The sequence below is a fragment of the Xiphias gladius genome, chromosome 14 (assembly GCF_016859285.1).
Source record: "Xiphias gladius isolate SHS-SW01 ecotype Sanya breed wild chromosome 14, ASM1685928v1, whole genome shotgun sequence".
NCBI lineage: Eukaryota > Metazoa > Chordata > Actinopteri > Istiophoriformes > Xiphiidae > Xiphias > Xiphias gladius.
Genome location: NC_053413.1, coordinates 14,797,953 through 14,808,626, shown reverse-complemented (window position 1 = coordinate 14,808,626; position 10,674 = coordinate 14,797,953). Strand labels below are relative to the sequence as shown.

Sequence of the window (10,674 nt, the reverse complement as noted above, 5' to 3'; positions counted from 1 at the left end):
GTCATCTTGGTATAATCAACTTTATTTGTTTGGTAAAATGCTGATGGATATATAATTAATGCTGTCTGCTGGAACAGAAGACAAATGAAAAGTTTTATTCACAAAGTTTTGAAGGATATATTATGTTCTTATAATATATCGCACTCATGCAGAAAGCATCTTTATTTAATATGATTTCATATGATGATGTTTTAGGAATGTATGGTAAAGACTGGTTTGTGTTTAAAAAAAATGATGGCCCTGTCCTGAAAAGGCAGAGAAGATTAAATTCTGAAACTGTGCCATGTTTGCTTCAGCAATCAAACCACCGACAACACTGCACCAAATTGCATCGATTAATGCTTCCATAGTCCAAGGGTATCGCGTTCAACACTTTGCGAGACAGTTTTAGTGCATAGGCCAGTAACTGTTGATTGATAAATGAGTTGATTATTTCATATTCGGCTGCTTTTTAATTGTCATAGCTCTGGATCAAAGCATGCAGGTCCACTTATCTTCTGCTGTACTCTGTCCCTCTCCCTTACCTTACCGCTTGCTAATGATAAACCCCCCCCTCCCCCGAAGTGCTGCTTGTAAAGTATTGTCATTCATGATCCTTGTAATGACTAACTGGAAACCTTCCTCTCGGCTCTGTCTTGTATATAAATGGAGATTTTCTGTGTTGGGTCTCATCACACAGATGATATTAACTCTCTCTTCCTCTGTATACCATGATGATGAATAAGAATAACCGGCATGCTGCTTTGTCAAGTGTCACCCCAGAGTAAAGAGTGCTGATCAGGGGTCAGTTTTGCACATTTCAGCTCAGTGCAGATGAGGCGGTGATTGTGGAATGGGTAGATGATCCCAGGTGTGCACTCTGAGCTCTGAGCTGCTTGACAGAGGCAGAAACAGGTTCCAGCCTGTGATGAAGTCTTAATCTCAGTGCTCACATTTATCTTTTTGAGTGTTCTGGAGTTTTTTTTTTCATGTCTGTGGACACATAACAAAAGTTGTGAAGAAAAAATACGGCGAATAAATAAATGAGTGTTGAAACTTATTTAACATTTAAGTGTCGTGTCTAATTGTTGCCATTGTTCATTTTTATCATCCACTTAAATCTTTTTAAACAGTACCTGGTTTTATGAGATGCATAACAGTTCACAATTAACCCTTATATTACAGTAGATGGACAAGTTCATGTTGCGCTTGTCATTTTTACCCATCAAATAGCAAATACACTGTACTTGAACATGTACAAGTACAACACTTATATACTGTACAAGCTGCTGCAAGTGTGGGGTTCTGGGCTTCAGAAACAAAAAATATACTATACAATCATAATTATTCTGATTAAACTCCATTGATATTATACCTATTCCTGGCTTCCTGAGCCCAGTTAAGTCACCAATTAAATAAAAGACTGGTGTCCTTGTTTTTTTCTGCAACTCAGTAGCAACAAAGCGGAGATTGGTGTTGTTGGTGCTAAACCTCACAGGCAAAATGCTTTTATTTCTACTGTTGATGTCTGCAAAGTACCAGGTCAGAAAATGGTAGGATTAATTCTTCTTTTTAAAAACAACATCGTATACACTTCACATATCAACAAAACAGATGAAAAATGAGGATGAAAAATAAATTATCCAACTCCTTGGATATCTCTTCTATTAAATATACAATCTGTCCTGAGGATAACCAATGTTAAATGTCAAACCAAATATCCTGAATTTTTCAACAGCCCCAGAGAGCGTGGATCAAGAATATGTAGTGCCACATTTTAGAACATTCCCTGATATAACACTGCCATATTTATAAACCTTATCCGTCATATAATAGAATCTAAACATTATTTATTAAACCCACATTTTTATTTAAGATGGTATCTCTGTGATATCTTGACTGTCATAATATATTCTATTCCCACTTTTTGATTTATTTGCAACTAGCCATAAGTCTTTTTGTCACAGGCGGTGGCAGAAAAACGTGCTAATGTATTTACCTTGAGATGGAGTGTCTACTTCTGTGCAGCACATTATACTGTATTTCCTGATTGACATGTGCTGTAATATCCACTGTAAATAAAGCTGTTCTCGTTTTGTCCAAACTGATCAGGTTTAACAGTAGAAAAAAAGTCTGATTAAACATGACCCCAACAAGACAGTGTTTTTGCTGACAGAGCAACCTAATAAATGGATAACATAACATAATGGTCTTCTCATGTCTGTTGTGTAGCAGTTTGTACTTTTGCTTAAAGGGAACACATGTGCATGTGTGTGTGAGATTGTTGTGTTGCACTTGTGCAGCCTTCCATTATTGATTATGTACTCACCATGTGCTCCGCTGCAGCAGGGCCCATCAGACTAATCCCCTGATAACAGAGGCAGAAATACTGGGCTGGACACAAAGGCCTTGGAGTGAGGGGCAGCTACCTCCCATCAGGCACTGAGGTTACAGCAGACCAGTGATGAACAGTAAGTTTGGTAAGATACTGTAGGTTTTTTAAAACTGTAAGAACAGTATTATACAACAAATTCAATGATAGTGATTACAAATTAGAAAACACTAAAAAAAAGAGTTAAGCCAAACCTTTTGTAAAAATTAACCATTACAGCTGACTAGTACAACTGATTTACAAAAATGTAGAAACTGTGAAATTAGTCACATTGTTCCCCATGCCTGGAAAAACATAGGAGTTTGGACTCCCATGCGGAACTTGCCAAGTTCAAAGTCCCAGTACATGAGTCCAAATTCGGTGTATATAACCTCTTAATATTTTACTTCCCGGAGTTGACAGTACACTACACCTAAATTGTCGCTATAAAGAAACAAATAAACAGTATCACAATCACAGATCGACATTAAGTCCATAGGTTGTACAACACAGCAATTAATCTAATAAGTATATAGTCCACAACAGTAAAAGTATGAAGAGTGAAATACACTGAAAGTAAATAGAGTAACAGTTAGTCCAACAGGAAATTAACAGTTAGCATAATTTTAAAATGTATTAGCAAAACATAGCCTATTAACCTCAGATACTGTAGCTAGGGTAGAAGAACGGCTAGCGTGGTTAGCAATAAATTGATAGCAAGAAAACTAAGACAAAAGACTAACTAAAGACTAAAACTATCACAAAAGAGCTGTGATAAAACAAGTACTAAAAGTTAATGCACCAACAAGGGTATCTGGGGAGTAGGTAAAATAATTGTTTCAATATCTTCTTGGTCACAGATCTGACAAAATGGTGGATGTGACAATGTCAGTTAAACCGTAACTGCAAAAAAACTCTGTCAGCAGGGGTTGCTATAGCAACAAACTGTTCAACTTAAACCAACTGCTGGTGTCACAACAATAAATATACTCAAAATACAAAAACGGCATGTTGCTCGAAAGCCAAATCTCTGTGACACAGGATGTCAATAACTCATGCTACAGGAAGTAGTGGTCAAGCAGCTATGCATGTAGTGAGACTGGCGTCTGTCCTAAGTGTGAAAACACTAACACACACAGACACACACCTGTCCCACCGGCCTACAGTATGTCATCTCCTACATACATTCACAGTGCTATCGTTCTATACTTCCAGGTGCAGGTCACCCTATCCCACCTGTTTAATTATGCACAGTAAGAAGGCCCCCCATCTGAGGTTTGGGTCCAGGTGATGCTGCTCCTTGGTCTTACTGTTTATTGGCTGCTCCAGAGTGAAGAGGCAGACAAAAGCTTTTGGATTTTCCCCCTTATTATTTACCTTTTTCTATTAATATTATTATTTTTTAAATTATTTTTCATCATTTATTATTTTCTGCTATCACACTGTTGGTGATTCCAAAGTTTCGGCACTATACTGTAAGTACTATATGCATTTAGGTTGATGACTACTGTAGTGAATATGCCAGCTCTAATGATCAGTTTGAATCATCTCTTTGCAGAGAGAAACCTTTCTTTCCATAAAAACTACTGTTTAAAATAAAAATGCACATAATTATGTCATTTGTATTTTGGACCGGTGACATTTTAATTTAACAGTTCGTATCTCAGGTAAGTCTTATTGAGATAAAATAAAATATCTTTTTTGTGTCCTGGCTAAGATACGGAGAAGTAGCAATGAGTTATGAACAAACAACATACAAACCATTCCCAGCAATAGGCGGAATTAAAAACATTAGTTTGGTAAATGCACTAAATACAATACATTAAGTGTATAAAAACATCAGATATGTTGCAAGCATTCCTCAGTCACAGGTGGAATGATGATATTAGATGATAAAGGCACTAAATACATTAATGTATTAATGTAATGTTTGTTGTGCATAAAGAATTAACGAAGCTACCATTAAGGTGGTATCTTACTTCTTATTTTGCAATGTGCATTTAATTTCGTAAAACACTGTAATTGTCTGTGTAGTACTTAGGCTATTGAATGGCATGGAGCTCGGGAAAAAATCCGTGAATCAGTAAGGTTACCTGAAGCAGGATATCATGTCTCTCCAAACTCTACCACGCTTTCTCCTGCTCTCTGTGTGGGATACGCTACATTCACTGACCGGGGGTCCAATTTCACCACTTGTTGTTTTTGTTCCGAGTACTACAAGCTGTGGCTTCTGTTCTTTACATTAACCGTGTGTGTGTGTGTGTGCGCCATTAGGGGGTCTCAGTCTCTTAGAAGATTGCTTTAGAGCCGTTTACTGCTATGTGAGCTGTGTCACATATCTCCACCAGTGTGGTCTTCTTTTGCGTGGTTTATCTGGTTTCTGTTGATGTTACTGTATAATGTTGTTTTTGTCATTTTCAGAACGAGGAGCTCCTGCTGCTTTAAAACACTGGAGTGTGAATGTGCAGAGCCAACATGGAGAACAGCAAGGTGACCAATCATCAGTGGGGGGAATTAAATTAAAGGCAGAGACAATTTAAGAAATGGAGAAAGGTTGTTTGACTTGACAAAATCTGTTTTAATTTTGTTGAGGGAAAATTGTTTTACCCCCCTCTATGAACAGGTCAAAATGTCTGTTGAGAAAAAGGTCTATAGCTAAATGTCAATGCCACCTCTATGGAGGCTGAAAGTTTTTTTGGTTTCAAAAGGAGAACATGACAAAGAAAAAGTTTGAAAGCAAGACCAGTGCCTTGGAGTAATACAAGATCATCTGCTTAACTGATTTTACACTGTAATGTGCAATACTGATATCAAATCAGAAAACAAACAAAAAGACATCTAGCGGATTTGCATTAAAAAAAATGAATATATAAGATGGTTTGGTAATCTCATTCAATACCGAGCACCTTCAAACTACCCCAACTTCTGTCAAGGACCAAAATAAACATTTCCATATACCGTTTGGGTAACTGGAAAATATGTTTTTGTTTTGGGTAAACTGTGCCTTTAAGCGTGACTCACACCTGCTGTGTGTGTGTGTGTGTGTGTGTGTGTGTGTGTGTGTGTGTGTGTGTGTGTGTGTGTGTGTGTGTGTACCTAGCAGCCAGTGAAAGAGGTGCCCCCCCTGCCGCGTCACCCTGTCTCACTTCATGTGACCTCTTCCTCTCTGACCCCTAATTCCACTTCAAAAAAACAAACCACAGGCTCCATCCAGCACGTACAGGTGGCCTCCTCAGGTGATTAACAAAGACGCCGCATATTTGTATTTCAACATGTAGATTAAAATATTTTTAGCAATGTGATAAGGATTATTACATAGGTAAATAATATTTACTGTTGTCAGCCATGTTACTGTTCATTTATTTAGTCATTGTGTCATTACATATATACCAGAAATATTTTTTTCATTTGTTGTCTGTCTTTTCAGATCATTTATATTAAAGAAAAGCTACACTGACTATCTGAATCAATGTAACTGAAAGTGAACCAACGTCAACCACAATATTTTAAAATGCATAAGATGTATTTTACATATAACCGGTACCTTTTGTTTAAAGGTAGATAAATATTGAGAGATTTTAAAATTGAATCATTGACATTTGACCTTTATTATAATCGTTTTCAGTGGTGACTTCGTTCAACCATCTGAAGCCTCCAGAGAGGGATCTCACCCTGATGTCTCAGATGAAGTCTATCAAGTCTCTGAGGCACGCGGGTTTTACTGCGGTCTTCACTGGACAAACGGTGAGCATACTGGTGTGTCCTTCAGCATAAACATGAAGTGGGGAAAAAAAGCAGTGGAAAATCACAATAAAGATGACTGAAATGGCCTCCAGGGTGGATGGGGAATTGTAATGCACAGACAAAGTGTACCGTACATGGGTAATAATTTTGAGGTTGCAGTTTTAGGGTTGTTCTTTTTTATAATGGAAAAAAAAAAGCATTTTTTTAAGCTGTAGCATCTTAAATAGCCAGTTAACGCTAACTCCGTGAGATGTTTGAAAACTCTACCTCTAGGTCGGGTTTCGATGTTTCCAGCTGACTGTCTTCAAAACAAGAACCCTTCTATGCACACGATGGCTGCGTACATTATTTCACAAAAGGAAGAGGCGAAGGGTAGCTACATTTCCCAGGCGAAAAATCAGCATCTTCACTAGTTGATGATCCATGTAGAAAACATGTAAATAAGGAAGCAGCGGTTTTCTTGTATTCAAGACGAACCCTAATTCTATAAAACATTATCATGAAAAACAGGTAATTAAAATTTAAATGTTATTTGTTCTAACAAATTTGGTGGTTAAATTCATGCTTGAATTTTTTTATTTTCAGAAGTTATATTTCACCACTAGAGAAAAGGCTGTGAATATGATGAGTCCCAGATGTGTTTGGGAAATTTAATCCTAACTTTGGTAATGAGTTTGCCTGGGGCTGATGGAGCATAAATCCCAAAACAAACAGAGCAAGACCGAGCCTCTGATTGTTACCCAAAATGCTGATCTTTTTTTTTTTTTTTTACATAACCGCTAACCCGACCAAATAATGTAATGTATGCATGTAATATTATTGGTTTTCAGATGGCTAAAAAAAGTATAAAAAGCACAGGTATATGTAATAAAATGAATGAATGCTGAATACCATTTAGCTGGTCCTATTATTGTTCATGCTGGCTCACTGTCATGCTGTCATTACCTACTGGGACACTTGAATTGATGAAGTCATCTTTATTTTATAGGTAACACCTATGCTTTTCCTGCTATCACAAGACAAAATGTCTGCTTTGAAAAAGGCCTGTTAGGCCTCGGCCCAAATTGTTGTGGGGTGGAGATATTCTGGGATTTATGTGAAGTTAGTAAACTTCATGAACTAGAATTGACAAAGGTGCAACAGGCAACAAAGTTAAATAAAACTAAATGTAGCTTGTGCGTTCCCACACAGTCCAGAGAAGAGGTCAAGTAAGGGACAACTGTGTAGACGGACCATAGAATTTTAGGGCCTTTAAATTGATGCTGATTTAATTTTTGATATATTGTGTATAAATAGTTACATTGTCTCAGTTAATTTTGGTTATTTAGTTATTTTAGTTATTTTTGACTTTAGACTACTGGTTTGGCGTTATGATACTTGCACATTTGATAATCATCAAACCTTTAGAAGATGTAAAAAGCATTAAAAAAATGGACTTGTGAGAGATGTTATACTGTCAAATGTGGCTCCAGACACAGAGCACAGCAGTGACTATGACTGTCTTATGTTGTTGAACGCTGACAGAGACTTGACATTGAGGAAGCTTTAGAGGAGGTACCAATCTTTGATGTGATCCTGGCCGACATCGACTCCCTGGTGCCCACTCACGATGAAGCCGGCCGTCCCATAGCAGAGTGGAAACGACAGGTGATGGTGCGGCAGCTGCAGGTCAGGCTGCAGGATGAGGAGGAACAGAGGAGACAGGTACTCTTCAACTGTACGTTTCTATGCATGAGCGCAAATCTGTGTACAAAATCATATTTGGCAGGCTTAGAAGAAGCAGAGACTGGCTAAGTTGGAGTTGTCAAACTAGGGGGTTGGCCCCCTTGGGGAAGAATGGAGCCATTGCAGGGGGAGTGCATGACCAAGGGGGAAAAAATTGAGTATATCTAATTTAATAGATCTGTTTCTTGAAAGGAATGATATCCAAACAAAAAAACTCTGAAGCCAGCAAGGCTATCAGGACTCAGTTAAGATGGGTGATTCAGACAGCAGAATTACCCATAAAGTACAAGATGCAAAGACTTTCAACAAGGAAGAAAATGCAGGCAACTGTTATAGAGCAGAAATGTCAAATCCAAAGTATGAAGAAACCACAAAAGACACAAGACCTTGAGCCTTGTTTATTTTGTGTGTAAAAACTCTGAAAGTTTGGGCAAATTTTAACTGTCCTGTTGCATTTGCGCTACAAAACCTAATAAGAAAGATGCATGAGAAGAGAAATGCATGTTTTATTACTATTTTCCCTGAAGCGTAATTGTTTTAGTTTTTCAGTCAAAGCAGAAAGTACTGATATAGTGCAGGAGACCTATATAAATGTCCAGTGTAACTTGTGAAGAAATGCTTCATTTTAAATGAACATGTATACATACAGTTAGGTACGTAAGTATGTATGTGACACAATTTTCGTAATTTTGCCTCTGTACACCACCACAATGGATTTGAAATGAAGTGATCAAGATGTGATTGAAGTGTAGATTTTCAGCTTTAATTCAGGGGGTTTAAGAAAAATATTGCATTAACCATTTAGGAATTACAGCCATTTTTATACATAGACAATTTACTGACTGTCAGTTTCATGGCCAGGTGTGGCCTGTTCCCTCATTATTTCAAGTAGTCCAGTAGTCCAGTACGTAACACCCAGCTACACTGCATTCTGTCTTGTCATCTAACTCTAATACATGCAAATAAGTGTATTTCCCAAAATGTTGAACTATTCCTTTAACAAAATCATCTATCAGGATTGTTTGCTGAAATCTCTTCTTCCCTGTAACAGGACATGACTAATGGCTACCCACCAGTGGATGGCTGGAAGTACTCTCAAGCCCACAACGCTGTCTTGGGGCCTTTCGGTGAGCTCCTAACTGAGGACGACCTGGTGTATCTGCAGCAGCAGATCGAGACTGTTTCACTGCAGAAGCGCTGCCAGGCCTATGAACTGGAGCTGACTAGGCTGACTGAGGAGCTGAGGACCATTTTACCTGATCCCATTGTCAACATCTCCCTTAACAAAGAGGTCCTACAGCAGATGGACGCAGAGGGAAAAATGCGCCTGACTTTGCCGGTCTGGTGCAGTCGTGTTTCAGAGATTGTCAAGAGTATGTCTTTGCTGGTGGCTAATCTGACCCAAACCACAGAAGATGGGGGTGAGAGGAGAATAGTGGAAGGCATGATGGAGGAAATGAAGGGGTTGCAAGGAATAAAAGGTAGTTCAGGAATTGATTTAGGCCAGGGATTTGTGCAACAAGGCCAAGAAACGGTGCCAGCACCTGTGGAGACCTCTAGTGGATGTAGGATACCTCACATAGGTATGGCATCTGCTTTTAGCCATCGTTTGGAGACCAACAGCTACAGCAGAGCACGGAGAGAGAGGGTGGAGAGGGAGATTCAGCAGTCTGGAGTGTCAGTCAGAAACCTCAGATCCAACTTCGAAGGTCAGATTGGTGGCATTTATCCCTTCGCTGGGGTTCTGAAAGGAGGCCAGGGGTTGAAGAACCAGGTACTGGCTTCAGGGGGAAACAAACAAGATAACAGCACAGGCCTCAACTGTGAGTTGAGCCATTGCGAAACTCCTAAAAAACTTATACCTGTGATGGAGACTACCAGCTTAAGGAAAGAGCGCATAGTGGTGCTGTTCCTGAGCCACTGGAAGAAGTCTGCGTATGCTATTTCAGTGAGAGCAGCGAGACACAGACAGGGACAGGAGGCTGCATCAGGGAGAGCGACAGCAGCACCACCCCAACAGAGAATCACCTCCATGTTTCAGTTCTGCCAACAACTAGGTGCTGTGGACAAGATACTAAACTCCTGGAGAAATAAACTAGAACTCAAAGAGGGGCAAAAGTCCTGTTTGTCGTCCTCTAACTCCCAAAATCCACTCTCTCAAGTTACCTACTCCCCAGAGCAATTCCTGCCCGATGTGGACGGTGTTGCAGTGAGCCACGACAGCTTGACCCTTGACCTCTTCATGCTGGGATACTTCCACATCTTAGAGCAAGAACTGTTGCCTGAGGAGAGGAAGATGAGGCATCTACTCTGCTTTGAAGTCTTTGACCATGTTGGCAGTTTCCCCTGGGAGACGGTGCGGGACTTCCACAAGGCCGTTCTCCGGGAAATCCAGGCCGGGAGCCGACAGTGGAGCGACGGCTTCGAGGACATCAAAGTTCACTTCTTTGGGGACTCAAGACCATGCTGCAGTCCATCATTACCACCACCGTCATCATCATCATCATTGTTGCCAGATTCCAGACTGGTACCCAAAGTTGTAGTTCAAACTGCTACTCCAGATGAGTGTAGCAGTGAGACAGACTTCTCCTGTTTCAACAATGAAGACATTTGTAAATACATTGACCGCAGCTTTGCTTTCTGGAAAGAGAAGGAGGCAGAGCTGTTTGATTTTGAACATTAGTCTTAATGGGTAATTTGACATTTTTTTCCACTCAATGATGTTATGTAGGTGTGTTTATTTTGGCAAACTGATGGGACATGAATAAAACTGTGTTGAGAATGCATTATTGATGTACTATTATTGCAAAGTCAGCTTCTGCAATCAGACAATGACGCCTGTGACTGCCATTTAA

At 39.4% G+C, this 10,674-nt stretch overlaps 1 protein-coding gene across 1 annotated transcript; it reads left to right on the top strand.

Moving 5' to 3' along the window:
* Positions 1–4,825: 4,825 nt before the first annotated feature.
* On the top strand, positions 4,826–10,517 carry espnlb (espin like b). The gene is made up of 5 exons (XM_040144438.1): positions 4,826–4,840; positions 5,454–5,586; positions 5,976–6,094; positions 7,619–7,798; positions 8,871–10,517. The coding sequence occupies exons 1-5, from the start codon at positions 4,826–4,828 to the stop codon at positions 10,500–10,502; spliced, it is 2,079 nt and encodes a 692-aa protein (XP_040000372.1). The 3' UTR covers positions 10,503–10,517.
* Positions 10,518–10,674: the final 157 nt, after the last annotated feature.